The sequence below is a fragment of the Amphibalanus amphitrite genome, unplaced genomic scaffold (genome assembly GCF_019059575.1).
Source record: "Amphibalanus amphitrite isolate SeventyFive unplaced genomic scaffold, NRLGWU_Aamphi_draft 000820F_arrow, whole genome shotgun sequence".
NCBI lineage: Eukaryota > Metazoa > Arthropoda > Thecostraca > Balanomorpha > Balanidae > Amphibalanus > Amphibalanus amphitrite.
In genome coordinates, this window is record NW_024882314.1 from 78,977 (window position 1) to 103,235 (window position 24,259).

The 24,259-nt window shown below is 44.7% G+C and overlaps 1 protein-coding gene across 3 annotated transcripts in view; it reads left to right on the forward strand.

Moving 5' to 3' along the window:
* Nucleotides 1–24,259, forward strand: part of LOC122366619 (mucin-5AC-like) — a 42,612-nt gene that overhangs the window by 2,188 nt on the left and 16,165 nt on the right. Inside the window, exons 2-3 of one of the 3 annotated variants that reach the window (XM_043339076.1) lie at nt 2,660–2,962; nt 12,599–12,694. In XM_043339076.1, the coding sequence (XP_043195011.1) occupies nt 12,625–12,694 (70 nt within the window). In that variant the 5' untranslated portion in view covers nt 2,660–2,962; nt 12,599–12,624. Of the gene's footprint in view, nt 1–2,659; nt 2,963–12,598; nt 12,695–23,492; nt 23,677–23,967; nt 23,987–24,259 lie in introns of those variants that run through there. The other 2 variants (XM_043339077.1, XM_043339078.1) reach the window with 2 other exon arrangements.

Genomic DNA, 24,259 nt, shown 5'->3' on the forward strand with positions numbered 1-24,259 from the left:
TGTTTTGTTTCTAAACAATTAATCGTTTAAAGTCATTGTGCACACTGCTGCTTCTGTTTTGCTGCATAAAGCTGCGGTCGTCCTCAATAGCCTGGACAACGAACTCATGGGAAACGGCTCAATTAGATTGGCCTTAATGGTGCTCGGCACCGTAACATATAGCGGCAACCAGAGTCTGTCCACGGTCACATCAGGTGGGACCAAATTGGCGTCAGATGTCGTGGGTTAGCGTTGAAACAGCTTTGTTGGTAATTCCACACAAACATATGTAATATATCTGCCTTGTATATTAGGTGTATCTTGCACTGTGTCACAACACTTTTTTATGACCGAATGTCGATCGAATCTACTTTAGAGACTGTGGTCCGTTCGATGTACTTTATTTGAAACTACATGTAGAATACATATAACAATTCTTAGGACGAAATCCCATCCAAATGCCCAAATTTGGTACCAAATCATAAAACGTTGAACAAGTTCGATCGCAGAGGATATGCAACAGGACCAAAATTCAAAAAAACCATCGCATGTACATACGTCTGTTTCATCCTGTTTCAAGTCACATTAGTAGCTGAATCACGTAATACCGGGAGTTCCTAAATAAACAGTCGAATTATTTTTGCCTCTAGTGGCGTCACTAACAAAATCACAACAATAAAATTGCACGTGATGATAGCACGTGCAATGCCATTTTATTTCATACCAAAATCAATCACTTTCTATCATGCAGCCGTATAGTACAGACATAAAAACAAAAATAGTACATTTCTATTTTGAGACAAAGTCAATCGTTGCAACACAACGTAAGCTACGCCGACACTTAAAAAGGACCCAAGTGCCATCAAGAACCGTCATTTTAAGTATAGTTGAGAAGTTTTTGGCAAGAGGTAGTGTGGAGAACGTAAAAAAGGGTAAATGTGGCCGAAAAGGAACCAAGAGGACGCCTCTAAACGCCCAAAGGGCACGAGAAGCCCTCCAGAGGAGCCCACAAAAGTCGCTCAGACGGCTGGGCCAGGAACTGGGCTGTAGCAAAACCACCGCTCACCGTTTGGCCAGAAACGACGTTCAGCTGTTCCCGTATAAGGTCTCCGTTCACCAAGCACTGTCGAAAGTCGACAAACAGTCACGGCTTCTTTACAGAGGCTGGTTTTTGAGAAATTGCGAGCAGGACAATGAGTTCCTTCACCGAATCTGGTTCAACGACGAGGCCCATTTTCATATGGATGGCCGCGTGAACTCCCAGAATTTTCGATTCTGGTCGACGGAGCCACCCGATTTGGTCGCGGAAGCCCCTCTGCACAGTGTGAAGTGCACAGCCTGGTGTGCAATGAGCAGCAGTGGCATCATCGGACCTTTCTGGTTTGAGAACGACGCTGGGGAGTCTGTCACCGTCAACGCTCTGCGCTACCAGCAAGTCCTAGCCAAGTTCTGGACTGCGCTGAACAGGCGGCTGGGTGGAGACAGGCAGCTGATGGACCATCAATGGTTCCAACAAGACGGAGCCTCGGCGCACACGGCCGTTGCGACTCGAGAATGGCTGCGGAACCGATTCGGTGCGCGGGTTATCTCCCGCAGAGAGGTGCGGACCTGGTCCCCACACTCTTCGGATCTGACCCCACTTGACTTCTTTCTCTGGGGTCACCTGAAGTCACAGGTCTACAAAAGCAACCCCAGAACTACAGATGACCTCAAGAGGGCCGTGTCGTCCGCGGTGCGCCGAGTGTGGCCGGAGATCTGCCGGGCTGCGGTGGAGTCCGCTCGGCGACGCGCAGAGCTGTGTGTGGAGCGAGAGGGGGCTCATCTGGAACATGTCCTCTGTGGCCGCAAATGAAAAGACAGCAAAAAGAAGATGGTATCACGTGAAATGGCATCGACTATTGTGTATGTTAGAAAGTGATTCGTTTTTGTCATGCCTTCCATGCTGATAATATACAGCTTTTAAATTCGACTGTTTATTTAGGAACTCCCGGTACTCGCGTTTGTGCCACCGGAGCCAAGTTTCTAAGCCTCGGACCAGTTCAACAAGCATCGAGAGTGGGAGGAATTTGTTGAGACTGATTACTCACTGGATAATTCAGTAAAGAAGTCTCGTTTTCATGAGCAGAGCGGCAATGCAGTGACAGTGACTAAGCACTCATAAAATATCGGGTGAGTGGGTACAACACACAGACGTCCTTTGGGGTAGCTATAACTATTTGTATCTTATGCTGGCTTCTTGAAGAAGCCATAACTAAAACTTGAATATATTGGAGACTGGAGAGTGCTTAAAAGGAAGGGAGAAATCAAAATGGAAGATAGCATTCCATTTTTAGTCTCCAATGCCATAAAAGACGTGATGCTACTGTCCCTTGTTTTAGATTTTTTGTCTTCGTCATATGTTAGAATTTTGAACAATGATTATCGCGTGTTATTGAATAGAATACTGTGTATTATTATCACTATGCTCTATGCTCAGAACACCGTTATAAGCGACTCACTAAGATCAATCCGCAGCGCTGCATCTCCACTGCCCCTATTCCAGGAAGCGATCAGCCCCATTCCCTCTTATTATGCCATCTCCCGGCCATCTCCTTGACACCTCTCCGGCCGGCCAGAGCCGGGTCAGAAATCCATCACCCCGACACCGGCGGCCGTTGACATGTTGACCCTGCCCGTGCAGACCGGAGATGCTTTCTGCAGTGGCGGGACTCTGCGGCACGCGGCGCGCCCTCGGCCACCGCCAGAGACCGACACGGGCTGGCAGTTTCACTTTTGGCTGGAGCGCTCCGCACGGTGGGCCTTCAGTACTGTCCGGACGGCCGACAGGAGAGCACGGACCGCTCCTCAGCACCCAGTGACGTCAGAGAACGGTCACACAGACTCGCCGGTAGCCAGTGACGTCAGAGGCTCAGCAGCGGATCGCTGCGACATGTGCTTGTGAAGAAGCTGTGGAATTCGACAACGGAGAGTCGGCTCAAACGAGGTAGGTGAATTACCGGCACGTCGGCACGATGTGTGTTGATTCTATGTTACGTGATTGCATATTTTGCCAAGATACTTCATGTGCGGATTAAATATATATTTTTTCTTCAACTGTCAGCCCGTCAACTGCACTTGGTCACAATAGCGTTATATTGCCCGATAGCTTGGGATTGTGAAGTGACTTGTCTTGTACTAACTATGGCTCTTTAATGCGATTGTATTCAGTCTATCTAGCTGAGAAGTAACTACTGGCTATTAATCTAAAAATGAAAACTAAAATATCATTGTCAATATGAACTTAGTGCTTGCTACCGACTGCGATTACGTTACACAGTTCGACATTGATACAGCTCAACAAGACATACTGGGAGCAGAAATGTACTTTTGTAAGTTGAGCCACTCTAAAGCTGCTTTTTACAATATTAGCTCCTATGAATCTGTATTCTCTTACAAAAGCCACTTCTCCAGATTAAGTGTGTCTGTTGTTTCTGCCTCGCCTATATTTTGCCTCGTTGTTACGCCTGGCATGCGACCCAACGTCACGAGCTCATTCAGTTTACGGCTGGTAGCGCATTGTAGCTCGGGTACTATTCGCGAAATTCGTGACCGCATTCGCAAACACGTCACAGGAAAACACAGAGGGATATGGGGCAGGGATTGCTCCCATGGAAAATTGGGTGATAATTACTTGTAAATTACAGTGATGTGATTATGGTTACAGTGATACCATTGATTACGATAAATCACATCTAAAATGACGTTATTAACCCGCGCCCTGCTGGGGGGGGGTGTTTGAACACCCCCCCTTGTGGTTTTTTGCGAATATCTCAAAAACGGCGGCGCGGAGCGCCGCCGTTTTTGGTACACCTTATCACACATCAATTCTACACATGTTGTGAAAATTTCAGACCAAGGTCATTCAAGGTCAGGTCACCAGGTCACTTGAAGTGACCTCACCTCATAAAAAGTTTCAATGTCTGTCATAGCTACACCGAGTGACCGATCGCTTTGAAACTTTCAGCGATTGCTAGCAGCAATAGCATGTACAAAATGTATATCTCAGAATTTTGATATCGATGACCTAAGGTCAGGTCAATTTTGCGACCTCCCCATTATAAGTCAATGGGAGAAAATTGAAATGCGCCTCTTTTGGACGAAAGACATTATAAACACTCCCAAACACTGAATTACAAGTGGTTTAGACACAATGAACATGAAAATAGTGTCCGTGACCCCTGTTTATGCCCTGAGGTCATCTTAGGTCACGAATGGTATCTAACAGTTTTTCGCAAATAACTTTTGATAGAGGCATGCTAGAGCGATGAAAACGCCTTAGATGTGTTCAGCTCGACGATACGGATCGACTGATATGCAACATGACCCTTTCCGGTCAGGTCATGACCTTGACCTGAGGTCAAATTTTCAAGTTGACCTTTCAAGGTCAAGTTATAGTTCATTCGATGCGTCTTGACGAGAGGAACACGATGCCGGTAAAAGTAAGCTCGTACAAGGCTTGGGTCAAAAGTTATTGCAGAAAAACTGTTTCCGAAAAAATCGGCTATTTTTGCAGTTTTTGCCCCCTGCAGGCAAAACCGTTGACGTTAGGTCAAATCTGAGAGAACTACTCAGAAAGGGCGTTAATAGGGCTATCGAATGCGCTTTTCCGCGGCGCTGTAGCTCTATTGGTTCCCGAGTTATGCGTTGGCTTCTTGGAAATTGTCGACATTCGACCTGGAAATCGGCGAAAATTTGCCTTCAATGACCTCTGGTGACCTGACCTTTGACCTGATCAAAAAATTGACCGAAGTGATTTCCTCATTATTTTTTACGCTCTTTCGAACGCCGCCTTCTGCGTATCGCTACGTGGCCCAGGAGCCGAGTTAGAAGGGGGGGTGTTCAAACACCCCCCCCCCAGCAGGGCGTGGAAATCCAGGACCCCCAGCCGGGCGCGGGTTAAGAGCGAGGAAGCAGACGAAAATAATTTGTATTTCATGCGACTTATTTCTCTCTTGGTCAATTTTTTTTTTGTTGAGTGCGTCAATATTAAAATGATAATAGTTGACAAATTCCTTACACTCTGCTCTCTTTCTCCACCCAATGCACGGATTTTTTATTATTGTGAAATGTCTTATACGATCATTAACACATTTCAATCGAATATGGCAAAAACAATGTTTCAAAGAATGAAGGAATGGAAATTCTTCTGCAAGAATTACAAAGAAAGTGAACGGAATTTGTACGATAATCTACATTCTTGAATGCTTTCTTTATAAGCTTTGTTCCGGTGCATTGTGTGTGTGCGTGGCTTTTTTACATGTCAAGTGCACTGTTAATTGTAACCAAATTTGCCACTGTAGTTTTTTTAGCTGACGTTTTAACCCTAGAACGCCTAGGGGGGGGGGGGGTTGTATCAACCCCCCCCCCCTGAGGTTTTTTCGAAGTGCACGCTAAACGGCTTGTCGTAGCGGGCTGAAATTTTCAATACCCTCTGGGGCAACCTTTGCGCATCTTTTGCCGAAAAAAAATTGATCGGGTCATGTCAGGTCACGGAGTTATGACGTCATAAGAGGTACAGCCTCCGGCCGGATTTTCACAAACTGAGTGCCAACGCCCGAGGTTTCCTGCCGGTGGTACGGACATCAGTTGATGGATCGTGATGAAACTTCCCATACATGTTGGGGCAAGTATTGGCTATCATATGGTATAAGAAACTTGACCGGGTCAGGTCAGGTCACGGATCTATGACGTCACAAGAGGAACAGCGTCCGGTACTATTTTTGAAAAGCGCCCGAACCACTATTTTGCTAATTCTTGTCACCTCAATGGGAATATGCAGCAATATTAGCTTCTATAGGGAGCAAATGGACCTCCCAAATCCAAAAATACAATCAGATTTCAAAAATTTAAATTTTGATTTTTCGAATTTCTGCCGCCGACTGTGACCTTGCCGACTTCCGGCGCTCCCAACGCGCCATTTTTAGAGCTAGGGAAACAAAATACATACCAAACGATAGAGAATTGATCAAGGAACACGATAGTGAAGGTTTCAAGTCGATATCTCCCACCGTTTTGCCGCAATCGCCGCCGAAAGTTGAAAAAAGTCTATTTTTCCGAAAATTTGACCTTTGACCGGTCAAAAGTAGGTCAAATGTTGACCTAGGACCAAAAATATACCACCAATCGCGAGATCTCGTTGAGAGCAATCCGTTGGTTTTTTCCGCTAAGCTCTACGACCTTCCGTTTCGAAACGCCAGGGGGGGGGGTCGTAACAACCCCCCCCCCCTGGTCGTTCGTGTTATGAGAAATGGCCTGGTCGTGCGAGGGTTAAGCTAACGTGCTGCAAAGCAAGAGCAAATGTTTATAAAATTAAGTGAAAATGAGCCAGTTTCATCAACAATGCAATTAGTAATGATAAAATATTTTTCGCGAAAAAATGTCATTTCCATATCAGCAATCAACTCAATAACAGTCCAGTAATAACATGAATATTACAATCCTTATCGCTTCAAAACCATTGAAAGTGACAAGTCAACATTGAACACTGCGGAAAGCCGGCACATATGAGTGGCACGCCTGAACAGGTCGGGCCCAATGGGGCTGATCCCACGTCCTTGTGTGGGAATATGGCTTCCTCTGATGAGCACAGTAGTGACACAGTGGTTACGCGCCACTGGTGTGCCACTTACGAGCCCCTGGATCAACTAGATCTTCCGCATCGCAGCCTTCAGATGACCTGATTTTCGGCAACCGGCCACGAACGCATGGTACGCACTAAGGCGGTACAGCTGTCGGCAAGGCACCCCACAAGTCACCAGATTGGGACTTTATTCGGTTCTGGGCTTTCAACAGTCTGTCTCAAGAATTGTAAATACAATTTGCAAATAATGCCATAGGTATGAAGACCCCTGTACACAATAAACTACCTCGTAGGCCTGCTGTACAGGAGTCTATGACAATCCAAATACAAATTTGAATATGTTTTGCATTTCTAGATAAACAGATTTAAAAGCATGAAGCATTAGTGAGATTTGTCTGGTCAAAGACTGTGCATTTAAGCGAAGAGTAGCATAGGCACCTTTTGATGACTTTTTAAATAAAATGAAAAGATAACATAAACTTCTACATTGCTTCTACATAACATTGCTTACTTGTGCACCCTGACAGCACACATTCTCCATACATACAGATGCTTTCACTTGGTTTTCCATCATCCCACTCTTGCGCATCAGGAACAACACCCCGGAAAAGGGCGGTGTCTTTCGCTCCCATCTTGCTCAACTCTCCTCACCATCACTGTTAGCCAAACCCACACCCTGAGACCCTTCCGGGCAATTCACGTGTGCGCCCCCTGACCCGCCAACCCGGCCCCGCCAACCCCCTGTGAACCCCGCAAACGACCCTTACATGTGGCTGCAAGTCACGGCGCAACGCGTGGCGCTCCGTGGCTTCCGAGCCCCACAAGACACGCCGGGGACTGCCCTCTCCCCTCCCGCCGACACCACTACCGTCGCGTGGCCATCGTCGTTCATATGCTACGATACAACACAATACAATACTACGATACCTTGCAATACAATACAATATAATACAATACTACGATACCATGTAATACAATACAATACAATACAATACCGTCGTCACCACTGCACTGCAGACATCACGTCGATACCACCGCCGCCGTCGCTGATGCTGCTAACTGTTCCTGACGATGAGCGCCGCAGTGCGAGGGTGGCGGAGCGTTAAATTCTCCCACGTGACCAGCGGTCGTGCGCACAGCTAGCTCGCTGGCAACGACCGAATCGGAGTTGGGTTGTAATATTGTGTGGAACAGAGCCGTCGGGGTAGCCAAAGCTATTCCGTACTATATTTTGCTATGCTACAATTTGCGAGTGATGGTGGTGGAAGTAATGAGTCGTTGCCGTTTTCCGCATTCTTTTGTTACGGGAGACGATGCAGTTTCAAAACATCATGCGAGCGTCATGATTGCCTGGCGCAAAGTATGGGTCCCAGTACAAAATAAAGTGTTTATCATAAGTATCCCGAAAATGCTTACTCTACGTTCTTATGTTGTGTGTCAGTGCTTGAGAGCAATGGGCAGAAGCAGCTAGCCATAGGGATATGTACTGTTCTGGGTGCCCGAAGTCTCCAGATTAGTGTTACTGTCCTAGATGCAGTCTCCAGCTCCGTTGCCGTTCATCCGCCTCTGTGGTGCTACCGCCCTATGCGCAGCTGCAGTCTCCGTACCCAGATCCCGGATGTAGTGTTACTGCCCTGTGCCGCGTGCGAGTCTCTCCCGGTCGGAGTCCGTCAGGGTCCACCTGGCAGGCGGAGTCCGGGCTGGACTCTGACTACTCGGCTCGACTCCTGTGAGTCCCGGTCTGCGGTGAGCGGTAAAGGCTCGTTCCCACTGGCTGCTGACAGTGTGTGTGTGCTGTCGGCGGAAGCAGACTCGCACGACTAACAGGTGCGCTCATACGGCGCTCGTGCGAGACCGTCGGCCTCTGGGGCGGGGGCAGGCGGGGGAAGGGGCGGGGACTCAGGGTGTGACCGCGAACCGCCCATGCGTGTGACAGACGTGAAGAAAATGTGACCCGTGCCGTGGGCCTCGTCATGCCGGTTAATGATTCCGCACCGTGGTCTTGCTTCACCGTGAGGCCATCAAAAGTAATATCACCGCCATCGGCTAGTGTAGGAGGATTGGTTAAGTTGGCATTGTTCATGGTATGTCACTGGAAACGTTTCCTTTGAGTGGGGAGATGCCTTGTTTGGAGCTACCTTGCGCTGTTTGGAACTTGTGCGCGCATGCGTGAAGAAGTCGCTTCGAAGGGCGGTTACGCCACCGATGCCAATAAGACGCCTCTGTCAAGGCGTCGTGTCAAGGAAGATGTCGTTAGCTTTACTCTCACTAAGAGGAAGTGGCTCATAATAAGTATTGTATGTCACTTCATTCAACCATAATCAGTTAAAAAACTGCAAGAGTACGTAACTCCTAGTGATGTCAATTACGGAAAATCGGAATACCGATACCAAACCAAATACCAACCAAAACCACGGGGAAATACCGAAACCAAACCGACTTGGGAAAATGAGGGAAATACTAACTTTTTACCGATTTCTTAGCCTCTTATACATTAGTGAGGGTCCATGGTACCAACAAAATACCGAACACATTACGAGTCAAATACCAAATACCAAGTTGGTATCGGTTTGGTATCGGTATACCAAAAAGTTGGTATCCGATTGACATCTCTAGTAACTCCCATGTAAACTATCATTCGATCGTTTGTAAAAGATGGTGACATCATCCGACCTTTTGCCGGCAAATGTCGTGAGAAAATTTGCTTAAAGAGCCTGCTTCCTGTCGGCAACTGTTATTCAAATGAACTAACAGTGTAGATGTTGCATAATAGGCTCTCAAGCGTGTTTCGAGCCGTTTCCGAGTCGTCAGATCATTTTTATGATGCCTTTTGTGCAAGGCAGAAGTGACACTGTCACATATGATGTTAAAGGAAATAGTTCACTTTTTAACATGGGTTTTGAACTGGAATAGCAGTTCCGTAGCTTGGGCTGAGACGAGCATAAATCAGGAGCTTTTACAGCCCAACGATCACCCTAGGCAAAGATATTCTATTTCTCGTCCCGAAAAAGGTGTCTTGCGTTGAGGATGTGTGCCTTGCATATATTTCCATCCAGTATGAAAAGAGCATGGGTCCCGAAAATTCTTCAGAAACTAGATAAATTATCTACGAGAACTCTAGAGAAATTCTCGTACTGATCAATTAGGACATTCAGGGGAACATTATCAGATCGAGCAGATCGCCCAAATGCCGGTGGCTGCGATAATTTCTCTGTTTCTGAAGAATTTTCGGGACCCATGCTCTTTTCATACTGGATCGCCTGTGCCTTACAGAAACTGAAAAGTTCTTCCTATATCAAAATAATAGAAAATAATATTTTGTTATAAAAAGGTTTTATTTTCTTTGCTGATTATTTTGAACATAAAAAATCATAAATCCGTTGCAAAAAAAATAATTTCGTGAAAGTGAACTATTTCCTTTAATGATTGCCGAGATTTGTAAAGGTCATATTTCCAAATGATGTATTCGTGCACTCCTACCATGTTTATGCCGAAGCATTCATATTTCCTTCGAGGTACGCGGTGATAAGCATAATGATGTCCGTGCTTACGTGAGTTGATAGCCGCCACGCATCGCCGTCACACATATCCGTCAATGAGAATTCGCATTTCTGTCCAACATATTTGTCACTTTGTACGCATTGTACCATGCCAAAGAATTAGTGTCATAGATGTTTACAAAAAAGACAATCGCTTGTACCATATTAGGTATATGTTAACATATCATAGAATTATATTTTTATCAATTAAACTCTTAAAGCTATCCACTAAATATTAACAAACGCTCTAATTCTATGGCTGTAAAAATGGGCATTGGTTACAAAAGTCCATCATTTAGGATTGATTTGCTGCGTGACAAGCCCAGCACTTTATCTGAAAACGCTGTCGCGAATCTATTTTTTTTCATCAGCAGTAGGTTCTTATCAAAGTCCATCGTCCTTCCGGCTCAATTCCAAATTCCTGCGAAAAATAGCAGTTTTTAAGTGAGGGTGATTGTGTCCGAGTGTGCTTTATGACGTGCGGATAACGATATGATCGGTCTAAAGCACGACAGCACTTAAAAATAAATCTAAGGTCAGTAACTTCACGTAGCACATAACCTTGAAATGAACAGCGTCTTTCTCAAAGACATATGTGACCTATGTATGGGCTATTCAGGCATGAGACCCGTGAATTAGATTAGGTTTGAATGGTCCGGACCCTCGGTCATATATCATATTGCGCTATATATGTACATAGTAAACCTATGGTGGCATGGTATGAAGCATTTTAAATTGCTGAATATAAATGAAAGTCGTCAAAGATTAATAAAAAAGATATGAGCATATTTAAGTCCAATATTATTATCAAACATGACACGGAAACCAGGCGTAAAGGCAACGAGCATCATCCATCTAGTTACATGGTGACTCACACCTGACACCATACATAATCTCTGTTCGCTGGACCGTCTTTCATCTTGTAAAGCCTTAGAACGGCGCATGACATCATAAACGAGTTTTTGTTTTCGTCTATATAGTTCGTAGGCAGAGGATTGAAAGACATTGAAGATGTTTCGAGCTGTAGTTCTTCTCGTTTTTCCCCTTTAGCTACACTTTATATCTCGTCTCTCAAGGGCTGCCTGTCTTTTCACATCTTGCATTTCGCCGAATTGCTAGAAGCCGTTACACTAAACATGGGGTTGGCTAAGATTGCTTCATCAATCCGCATCTGTTATAACATATGCGCTTCTGCTAGCAAGCTGGATGTGAGGAATGACCTGGGGGCACTATCACTTAGGATTTAGGTATAGCTTGGTTTCCTGGCCAGAAGTGGCTGATGCTGGGTAGGGCGGGGAGCGGTACACACAAAAGAGTCTGTCACATTCCGTGTGCCCTGTACACCGGAACTTTCTGCCATAAATAGGGAAGAGAAAGTGAGGGGCTGGAATCTGAGAATGGATGTTGGGCGGCACCAGATAAAGCCGTCCTTCAAACCTCATGTCAGTTTAACGGAATGCCGTGTATCCTTCGTGACATGGCATTTTGGTAAAGGACTTACTACCGCATGAAACTGGACTCCGCAACCACAATACAAAAAAGACACGTTCGAGCATTTCCGAGAGAAAGTTTTCAGGAAATAATAAAACTATGTGCTGCGCAACAGCGACGGTCAAAGATCATCTGGTGTTGTACGAGACGTTCTTATGCAATGTACAAACTACGAGTACCCCGGTTTTATCCGCTCTGCAAGCTGACAAAATCTCACGAGCGGCTGGTCCACGCAAGAGGAAGTTGTGCTCGCATCTGTGCGCTACTTGATTTCTGGGACAAGTACACGCGTACGTGCGATCAAATCAATAAATCATCGAGCATTTGGACCGACATCAGTCGACCATGAATCTTCCTCGGCTCCCAGTTCACGGAGATGGAAGCACCCTAGGTGGAACGTGGAAGAAGAGCAGCTTCTCACCACGATGAGTCGACGGATGAGCCATTTTTAGTGGACCAGTCCACACTGAGATAGACCGGTCCACATTGGGATGGACCGGTCCATCCCAATGTGGACCACCACCTGGTGCGTCGTCATATCTGGTCTGTTCACACGCAGCTCACTAGTCTGTTCACACGCATCTGTCGACACTTCCTGCAGTGTGAGCCCCGTCATCATCCTAGCAGTCGGGCCCTGACAGTCTGCTGTGACAGACTGCTCAGACAGTATGTTCTGGAATTCATTCACGACAGGTTGCTGCGGTCTGTCCCTGACAGGCGGACACTGTCTGTTCCGTTGGGGCGGAAGTGAACAGTTTTTCTTTTCTTTGATTTCCAACATTGAACGATGATGTCTGCTAACAACTGGTTGATAGAGTTTAAACCAATTTCAGTTCGTGCAACAGCCGGCGGAAGCCATTAAAAGGCAGGCTGTCTTTCCATGTTAGATGGACTGATTGAAGTGAATACCTGTCAACATTTTGTTGCGGAAAAGCTTGCAACGTTTATTGACTTATTTTCTCTGTTTTAGTGATAAATCATCGAACTAAGAAGAAGATGAAGCCACTCTGTGCGACCATTGCCATTGTAGTGGCTCATCTGTGCTGCATCGTCACCGCCGACGCAGGTTAGTCCTCGTGTGAAAAATATTCGCCGCCCGCAAAGTCATATTGCACCCGGTAAGGAAAGTTTTCGAAATAATCCAAGCGTGGGCGCTGGGATGAACAACATAAGATGAGAAATATGACATAGCAGCAAAGAAGAAAATACAACTTTTGACAAGGCCGCTTCTTTTACGTATCACATGCAAAGGAAGAATTAAATGCTTAAATTTTGTTCACATGAATAAGGGGGGTTTGTTATTCCTGCATTTTCTTGCAGCTCAAGATCTGAAACTCCACGATCATCTGCTTAATTTCTGAATTGCTCACGCTTAGGCCGTACCCATGGTCACGTTTTTGGACTAATATTCCGGAAACATGACCTTCAGAGCTACTTGGCGTATGTGAATTTTCTTAGCACCTCTGTTCCCAGTGGTCGTTTCCTTCCTCCGTTGTGAACTTTTCCTCTATCATGAATCTTTTTCGTGAGTGAGATAAGTTAAACCGCCAAGATCAAACATGCTACCATCATTTATATTCTATTGGGCAAAAAAATAATGCGGTCTCTCCACCAAACAACTGTAAATCCAAATTTCGCTGCATTTGAGCTTCCGTCCTTTTGCGATGCACTGGCTTATCGAGGCACATGTTTTTGATACCCTACATCATTACCACACCGTAACAAATAGACACTCTCTTCCTTACATCCGCCATCTTCCCACGCCGGTTCCGCTCTCTTCCGGGCGTTTTGCTTCCCCACAATCACCTGTTATCTGTCAACATACCGCATCTGTTGTTGACAGTCATCTGTCAACCAACTACAGCGCGCTAGTGCAGCTCCGACAAAGCCTCCTGTGACGTCGGTCGGGTTTTGGTAGAAATTATAATCACTTGTGAGATAAGAGCATAATGACAATAAATATTTCACCAATAAAAGTAAGGTGTTCTGAGAACTATTGTTATCAAGCACATGAAAGTTATAAGGATATTCCTTTTTTGGCATTTTCTTTTTCGCTGTCTTTTCCCCTTTTCGCCTCTCCCTCCCCTTTCCTCTTCTCTCTCTCTCTCTCTCTCTCTCTCTCTCTCTCTCTCTCTCTCTCTCTCTCTCTCTCTCTCTCTCTCTCTCTCTCTCTCTCTCTCTCTCTCTTTCTCTCTCTTTCTCTCTCTCTCTTTCTCTCTCTCCCTCTCTCTCTCTACCTCTCTCTCTTCCTCTCTCTTCCTCTCTCTCTTTCTCTCTTCCTCTCTCTTCCTCTCTCTCTTTTCTCTCTCATTCTCTCTCTCTCCATCTCTCTCTCTCTCTCTCTCTCTCTCTCTCTCTCTCTCTCTCTCTCTCTCTCTCTCTCGTTCCGCCGCTCTCCATTCACCTAATTTTCGAGCCCCCCACTCTCCTCTCCATCTTCCTCTTGTCTGGGAGGTAATTTGAGTGGTAACAGTGGGTAACAAATGTGTCCATGAGTCAAAGGTTGGTAAATCACACTTCCTAATGACCCCGGCCAATCGAGTCGAAAGGCGCCGTTAGAAAGTAACGTTACGTCTTTGTTACCGGCTGGAACACCAATCCAATGGAGGATAAAAACACCGCACGAAGGATGGTCAATGATCATATATTAGTTAAGCTTACTAACAGGAAGAAAGACCAGGGCCGCTGTCAGCACTCATCATATGTCTTCCTTGCAGTTTTTCTCTGGTAGCTTCTGAAGTATTTTGAAGATAAAATAACGTACTTCAATAGTTACCCTATGCCTTCCCCATAAAATGTTTATGTCGTCCTTCCATTTGATGTAGAAACGTCGTCCTTACCCACTTTTTAAGTATCTTCCCCGTTATTTTTGCTCTACTTTCCTCCTAATCCCTGGTCCTGACCCCACCATTTGGACGTCCCCTCCCTCCTAACCTCTCAATCCACCGGCCCGTTTCTCCTGCCTGGGGTCTAGCCTCCGCGGCCGACCGTCGCTCGCACTCTCTGGCCGGTGCGCCGGCAGGCCGTCCGATATGCTTGACTGGTCTTGCGGTCTGTTGGCTGGGGTCACAGCTACTCTGTACCGGGTCTCGGCGGCTCTGACTGGCCAATGGAAACCTGGCTCGAGCACACTGACCGACCGTGCCACGTTGGCTCTGTGGCATGGTCGTGGCATGTGGTGGGGTGATATGGTAAGTGCGGTAAGGCATGGGAGTGTCAATGGCACGTTTCGGTCCCGTAGTGTCTGCACCGCACAAATCATATGCACGACATTCAGTAAAACGTCATTCATTCTGGCTCAGTTCGGTAGCGTTCGAGCGCACGAATGTGCTTTGTCCGGCTTTGTCGTCAAATAATGTAGCGCCGTTAAACGCATGCCGCATTCCTATTCACCTGGCTAGACGCGTCAGCTGCTCTGAATCAGCTGACGTCACGCAATCAGCTGAGCCGCGGCGGCCGGCCGGCCATCGTCGGCTACTGACCTTGACCTGTGACCTGCAGGATAGAGGGCACGCTCTCTGCGGGGTGCTGGGCGCCCGGGTGGCGTGAGACGCGAGTGGGAGTGCGTCGAGCCACCGCCGTTATTCTCATGTAAATAGTCACGACCGGGTCACTCGGCGGGGGGCTAGTGGGTCGACCTTTATCGATCTAGGTCTGGCGCGGTAGGATCAGACGAAACACGGGTTGGCGTTTCACGACCGAGTGAAATAAATCATGGCCAATAAAAGAGGGATGAAGGGGGCTTACCGACAGGTAGGCGAATGCATCATTGCTCGAGACATGCTCTTTGTTACTTGAAGAGCAACAACGAGCTTAATACTGAAGCAAATACAGTTCAGCATTATACGGTATCCATCTTATGGGTAATTGTTAATGTTGGTACTTTTTGATTGAATTAGTCACCTCATCCAAATACGGTTTCGAGCTTTGCTCTAAGAAATTGAAGCAGATTAGATTGTAAGCATGGATGCTGCATTCAACAAAGCAGGCATTGTCTGAACTGATTCGCCTTGAGTATAGCACAGATGACATTCAGATTTAAATATTCGAATAGGCCATGCTGCTGGCAACATGAACATTGTTGTTAGTGCAGCGACTGAATTAACCGTTATCTGAGTCACGTAATACCTGTCACACTTGCTTGTTACCTACATTGCATTATCATAATGCCAAAGCTGGGAACCTTGAAATATTTGTAATCGCAAGAATAACAATAGTGGTCTTGGCTAGAGACTTGTTTTCGGGATTGTTTAGCGACGTGACTCAAGACATGTCGTTTCAAACTTACACCTAATATACCCCTTTGCCATGGCGCGTTATAATTCGAGCACGTTTTGTCACGAGCGAGAAACAAAAAGAAAACGGTATGCACTCATAATGAAAATCCCTAGTCAGAATTGATATTTCGTGAGCAGCTCCCTTTCCTCGCCTAAGCGTAAGGGTTTTTAGTATGGACACTTCACGACCATGTAATCATGTTCATGCAAGATTTCCCAAAGCAGAAAACATTGCCATATTTTCTGATAATGGTCCCGATTATTTTTGCACTTTTTTCGTAACATAAAAGCCGTGACTTTTTATACCGCCATGCGCCCACGCGGCTCACGAATACACTCACGATTACAATCAATGTAAGCGTATTGTCACGGCTCATGAGCTTATTTAATTACAAAACCAGGTTAGGTGGAACAGTGCCAAGCTGTCGTCATTGTCACCAATTAATTCCTAAATAGCTAATGTGATTGCGACATTGTGAATTGTCTGATACCGTCTAAATTGAAGGTCAGAGTGAAAAAATAACCGGACTTGAGCTTTACAGAGCCGTCAAGTATGAGAACATTGCAGACTACATCAAACGTTCACACACCTATACATAGTAGCGCGTACAATAATGTTTTGATCTATGTATTGTTAAATAAGATCTTTCTGGATATTATTAATTGGTTTTAAGTAAATACTTGATTGATTGTGTAGTGAAAATGATAGAATATATACTTATCTCGAGGATCACGAAAGCCAGTATTACCATGGTATTACTAATAATCTTATCACGCATGAGTCTTTAGTAGCTTGAGTGTAGTCATTGACTACTGTATTACAGAGTCTACAGTCAGAGTCAGAGTCTATCCCTAGAGAGTCTATAGGGGTATAGTTCAACCACCGCGGTAGGGTTGTAGTACTCTCGCCACGTGCCGGCTGCCGGCAGAAGACTCTCCCTGATAAGGAAACCACGCGCCGGAACGCCGCCAGTGCCAGTCTCGCCGGGGGAGTGGCCAGGAGAAATTCAGCTGCAGAAGAGTCAACGCCCCCCCCCCCGTGTCACTGAGGATTGGTGGTCTAACGGGCCCGTCCTGATGATTCCTGACCTATAATGGTCCTGACCAGCGGATAACTAAAGCTGATACTTTACCGCTTCTGAGAGCTGCATCAAACCTGACCAAAACTGACAACGGACAACTAACTAATTAATTGACTACTGAACACTATTAGCTAATAGTGCATAGTATCCCACTGCAGACCGAGTACTGTAAACCTCTATCAATAAATACAGATTACTGTTGAGTGGTAACCATTACAGACCAGTTACAGATGACTACTATTAACGCCTGACCCCTATCGAAGTAATCTTGGGGCCAAAGTTCACCAATGACGGGTGGAGAAACTACCTTTACTACCATTCGTAGTAAATACAAACCAGTCTGTATAGCTGGCATGTTGTCATGTCTATGGTATGCCGAAGTGACGGTTGCATGACTTGCGGCACCGGGAAAGCTACGGAGAGGACTCTGTACGATATGATAAAGAGTATTTGATCAGCGAGGAGAGACGTGGAAAGAGTAGCAAATGATGCATGCCGAGATGCTGTCATAAGGTGAAAGGAAGTGTCGGTGTTTTGATATTATTCTGATATCCCTTTCGAGCCATTCTCCATCATCGTCTTCATTCTTCTGGTGACTTGCGTTTCCTTTTCGAAAACGGGTGATAGTGCAACCGTGCATCGATCATGCATTGCAAAACATGTCAGCAGTGAAGGAGAGAAGATCAAATGCTCAATAACCCAGCGGCCTACCGAAGAATTCGTAGAAAATTGGATTACCATTTAGCTTTGAACTCATGAATAACGCCAGAAAATGTCATGCTGCTGAAATAGGTTATACTCGTAGGGATGTTGAAGGGAATTTAACTCAACAATACGATGAACTTGATGAACTCAACTTTGATGTGACGGGCTGGTATGCCTCGTGCAATAATCGCTCTGCAGTATGCAGTATTACCGCATAGCGATCTCCTTCATAAGTAGCCTTTGTTCCTTCTTCGCAGCAAATTCAATCGGCGATTGATCAAGCACAGACTTCTCTATGTATATATGGACTGTGCGCTGATCCGAGGAAATCAGCATTGGAGGCCCAAAAATAAGTGCACTTTTATCCATCTTTTTACAATGAAAAGGGTGTCAGAATATTTACAAATTTGGGTATAGGATAGCCCATACTTTTATCTACCTGTCGGATTACATTTTTTTGTTGAATTCAAAATAAATAAGAAATAAATGTATATAAATGAGAACATGTTTTCTCGTTCAGTTAGCCATTTGTTCACGCTGGAGGTATATATGTACTTCACAAATGCAGCCGTACTTTGCGCGCATTTTCTTGCTTTTGAATGTTGGTTGCATTGTTGGTTGTCGTTGGTTGCTAATTTGTCGGAACTAGTCATTTACGTTGGTTTTGAAAAGGGTTTTGAGAAATAACGATACATTATATAGGGCCACAACAAGCAGTAAAAATAAGTAAGAAATAGCTCGAAAGAATGGTCAAAAAAGGAAAGAATATTATCGATCACTACCTCATCACGACCGGATCAGAAAACGTGTGGTGCGAAGATGTCATTCCGGGTATCAAGCCAGAGTCAGGGCAAGAAAAATGTGAAACGAAACATAATTTCCAGCAAAAAGGCAACTTTTTAGCCTCCCGTATAACTAAAAGGAAAAAATGTTCACAGACGAAACCATCAATCGAGATAAGCGATAACGCTGAGGACAATCAGATTTGCAAGTTTACTTTTGCAAACACTGACTCCTGTGAGACTCACACAGCAAGAAGAAAAACAGGCGCTATCGACGGCGCCAGTCTCAGCATACTTCCTATAATGCCTAGTGCCTTATTTTATTCTGGAGAAAAAAAGACTCACTGAAAGGAGCTACAAAGACTTAACTTGACCAGCAGTTAATGTGAAAATAACAACTCGCCATCGCAGTTCGAAGCTACGCCGCGCTAAATAATGCCATACCCATGGCAGTGCCACTACATCCAAAAGAAGTAAGCTTATTCAATCAAACAATGAAGTTTATCCAGTGTGTCGGATGGGGATGTAGTTCATTATGGTCTGGATCAAATCATCTCGGAAGAATGCTCGATGAAATGATGGAATTCGTACCCTTCGCATCAATGTTAAAGGTAGTGTGCCAGCTTTCTTGGACCGTATGGAGTTAATGGCCCAGATAAGGAGAACCGGATTTTTAGAACTTATCCATACCTTCAAAACTCATGGAAACGTCTTAAATTCTTCAAATTTTGAGTACCCCAGTGCGAAATTCGCCCCGACGGGTTGTCGGTCGTACCCCAACCACATTTCACACCACTTTGAACAATAAATGCACACACTGAAATCGCTATTACCGATATGCTCATCCAATCAAGTTTCGATAAACCCGTTCATCATCATCTCCTGCGGTTTCGAACACGCCTGTTAGGTGGCTTCTGATGCTCGTCGAGGTCGGAATTTCCAAATACGCGTGGTGCGTCGGGCCGCGCGCTCTGACTTCGGCCAAGAAAAATGCGTCAGCTGATCATTGTCATTTCTGCCACTTGCGTGTGGTGAAATGGGGTCATAACTTATAAGACGGCTTTTTCATATCAATTATTTTACATAAAATCATATTTCAAACCATAAATAATGTTCGACAGCCAAATAAAAGAAACAATACCAATACGGGCTTACAGTTTAAGGCTCGACATTGTGTTGTCTACGATTAGACAGCTGATAACTCATTCCCGTACGTCGTATGGTCGTAACACTATAATGACCTTTGCTTATTGTCACAAGTGCGCCGCATTCGCGATTGTTGCCCGACGCCTGTTTGCAGGTGAGCCCACTACAGTTGTTATACATATCTAAAAACCGAAAAACTTTTAGGCGAAAAAGGCACTATTCCAGGCCCATTTTTGATTTTTTTTGCGATATTAGGTAAAAACAGAAGCTTCTTATCCTAGGAAAAATAAAATGGGAAATCTTTCAAAGGTGGCACACTACCTTTAAACGATGAAGGTTGCCGCTCTTAAATGTTACCGCAAAACTTGCATCGGGATCGGGAAGCTCAAGAATACGCCAGTCTGCGAAGAACGGACGGAAAAATAGCGGTGGAGCAGAAACAAGATGCATAGGACTGATTGGAGTATAAGTAGCTGGGACCAGGGTTGTATACCAATCAAGTCGATTGAATTGATTGATTTGATTCAACGCGTATTTTGAGTTGATTGGATTGAGTCGATTACTTTTCGAGATGACTGGTTGACTGACTCGTTTGACTTTAGCGACTGGTTGACTGATTTGATTCCCGAAAATTAGAGTGACTCGTATGATTGAGTCGATTGAATGGAAAGCTGAAATAAGTTTTAGTTGACGAAAAATAATGACACCAATTGATGACATCAAAGATCACAAAATTACACTGAAAACTGCTTGTCATCACAACTGCAATATGGGGTATAGATGGCCAAATAAAGAACAGGGCCTAAACATGAACAGCCAACTTTGACTTTCAACTGCAATAACTGCTCCAATCCTGTGATAGAACCTGGCGATGCACCTACCTACCTTTCTGCACTCAGCAGGAAACTTTTTTTTAATCCAGATGATAAAGTGCAAGGCCCTATATACTAAAAAAGTGTGATTAATTACTAATTCACATCTCCACATCTCCTCAGAAACAACCCACTGAACTCTATAAATATCTGAAACCCCTACAAAAATAACTGAAACAAAAGCGCCGTTTTCGTCTCGCTAATTACGTTTACATTAATAGCTAATTTGCTGCATTGTTTAATTTGCAGCAGAACGTTTGTTGATCCTTTTCTCCTGAGAGCCTAGGCATAACATATTTAATATATTTCATTTTCCTTAAAATATTTTACCGAATATTATTAAGTGGTTTTATTTCAAATGAAATAATAATTAAAACGAAATTGGTGTTGTACAACCGATTTATTTTATGATGATCTACCATACTACATGATAATCAATGACGTCATCTTACCAAAAAAATCAAAAGACATAGAATAAGGATTTATAAAAGCTTAGCATACTTCTTGGCAAAACGTTTTCTTTGTTTTTTTCGCAGTCGCACCAACGGCATTTAATTTTCCTTGTTCTTCTTCCTTTGTCCTTAAAGGGACCCTCCCACCTTCAAAAAAGTTAATGAATTGGCACGAAAGTGATGTCGCTCCGTTCAGAAAGAGCGAAAACGAATATCTACCAAATTTCATCGAAAAAATATTCACCGGTTTTCAAGATATTAGACTTTTACTTTTGTTTACTTTTTGGGATCTCCGCTGTTCCTAGCGACTTTATTTGAAAGTGCGGCATTTGTTGCGCGCAAAGCAGCATATACCACCGCGTGCACAGGGGAGCAATGCCGCTTCAACCCTATTGGCCGTAGTGTCTAACGGTGGCGGCCATATTGCGCAGACCAGAAACCGGCTGCCGCCTGTGTTGAGGAATAGGGAATTCGGGACCTCGATTTACGTTTGCGGCCGCCGTATCCGTTACGTTCAAGTTACGTAGATACGGAACCCGGCATCTTACGTAGAATTGAGTGGGGAACACGATCGTATCTTCAGAATTCCTCAAATTCACTCGCCTGACCTACCTTTGCCCCGGCCGAGGGGGTTGATTGAACCCACCTCGCTAATGCACCGCTAATTAAACTAGAATTAAGCGGTAAAGTGGTCGTATGCGGCAAAATATAATGCAGAGTGAATGGTAGGAACCCGCTGTAAGGGTCTCAGGTCAACCGGTGACCTCTGAGGTCAGGTCAAGTGATCTAAGGCACGGGTTCGGTTTTTGGTAAATAGCTTCGCCAAAAATGGCCGTAGAGCCGCGATTTTGGCATCATCGTGTTCACCTAGCTCAGGCGCATCGAGTGATATACTTTTTGTTCGGGTCAGGTCAACTTAGGGTGTTGACCTCAGGTCAAGGTCAGGTCAGCACCCCCAGGTCACGAAGTTGGTCGAAAGAGGTCATGTCGCATATCATTCGATTCGGCAGGTCTTCCTGAGTCCATTGGTGGCTTTCCCGACTCGCTAGCTCAATTTGATCGGGAGTTACTGAAGAAAAATTGTGACCCTTATGACGTCACAGATGACGTCACGCAAGGGCAACAATGCAAATATGAAGCATAGAACCTTGCAAAAAGTGCATGAAATCATGATTCTATATGCTTGAGATAGTTTCAGATCATTCTCGGCGCCAAAATAGCAATTTTCATATTTCCCCATTGACTTATAAGGGTTTAACGTATTAGTTCCTTGTAGCTGAGGATTTTTTAGGATTTCATCTTGTTCTCCACTCAATTCTGCGTAAGATGCCGGGTTCCGTGTCCACATAGCTTGAGCGTAACGGATGCAGCGACCGCAAACGTAAATCGAGGTCCCGAATTCCCTATTCCCCAGCACAGGCGGCGGCCGCTTTCTGGTCTGCGCAACATGGCGGCACCGTTGGACACCATTTGGCGGCCGATGCGCATTCCACATTATATATCGGGGTTACATGAGCACAGTAAATACGTATTTAGCCGCTAATTCGAATTAGGAACGCATTACCGACTCATGTAGCCACCTGCTAGTACGAATCGGCGATCCGATCCGCGGTTACATGAGCAAAGCAAATACGTATCACGATCGGATTCACCGCTAATGCGAATCAGGAGCGTACTACCGACTCATGTATCCACCTGCTAATACGAATCGGCAGTCCGAACAAAATCCGCTGGGAAAGAGGCTTAGAAGCGAATAGGACCAAGATACGTATTACAGGAACTATTTCTTCGCAAAAAGAAACATTAAAATGCAAAATAATAGGTATTTTTTTCATTTTCTTCTTTTGAAATAATATTTAAAAAATATGTCGGTATTTTGTCAAGTTTTCAACAATAAATATAGTGAAAACCAAATAGTAAATATCCACATAATTTCAGTTGAAACATTTTTCTGACAGCACTACAGACGAATCAAGAGAGGCAATTGCCCAATGAGTCAAAGCAAGACAACTTTATGTTCAACTTTTTTTTGTTAAGTTAATTGAGAATGTTTTGAGCAGATTAAATGCAAAAAAGACATAAGATAATAAATTTTTAATTTAGTCACCTCTATCACTACGGAAGTGCGCCACATTTGTATGCTATTCCGTTTGTAATGCGCATCGGGCCGAGAGCCAAACTAGATCCGTTTGACGTCACTGATACGAATTTGCTCATGTAGTCGGTGCACTGAATGCGTTCTTGGGGAGCTGATGCGAATTAGCGTAGTGCGTATTTGGAACGGATCGCTCATGTAACCGAAACGTCCGAGGCACACGATTCGGGCCGTATTTCACAAGAACTATTCTTTGCTAACTGGAAGCGTCAAAATGCAAAATACTAAGCATTTTTTTTTTATTGGCTGCCTCGTAGAAAATAGCAAAAAAATGTTGGTATTTTGGTTTAGTCTTTGCATGTGATATAAAATGAATGAAATATTTTGATAGATAATTTTTTCTGACCACCCTGCTGTCGCTGCATGGCGAATCAGTGCCCACTGACTTAAAACAAGAAAACTTTGTTTTCATTTTTTGATTTCATGTTAATTTTAAATGTTTTTGAGCCTATCAAATGATATAAGTATTTAAAATTTAGCTCAGTCGTCCCGGTAAATGCCGCAACTGCGCCATGACTGTACGCTAATCCTATTCCGTTTGTGATGCGAATTACCGGCCGTCGAGGAGTCAGCCCGGGTGAGCCAAACAAGATCCGTTTGACGTAGATAAAACGAATTAGTCTCATGTAACCGGTGCCGTAGATCCGTTTGTGGGGAGCTGATGCGCATTAGCGTAGTGCGTATTTGGAACGGATCGCTCATGTAACCCCGGTAATAGAGTTCAGTGACCGCGTGCTACCAACCGTTTTAGTAAAAGATTTAAAAATCGTTAGATCTCCGCTGACGTCACAAATTCTAAGGGGGCATACCAATGCACTAGCCCCTTAGAATCCGAAAACTGCAAGTTTGAAATTCCATATCTCCGAATTAAAGCATTTGTCGATGTTGTGAGTGCCCAAACCGGTATTTGCAGGCCATGGCCACCAATTTGGCTATCTCAACTCAAAACTAATGTTAAGGTGGGAGGGTCCCTTTAACTTCTCCTGTGGTTCCAGAGTCCCTGTCCTTTCCATTTCCTTTTAAATATATTTTTAATGCTCATCCCTATCCCCCAGTCCTAACAGTTTCAAATTGTATTGCAATAAAATGTTTTGAATTCTTCACATATAACCTATCTACCTTCGTTGGTACTGTTGGTAGCCAGTGACACATCTAGGCAG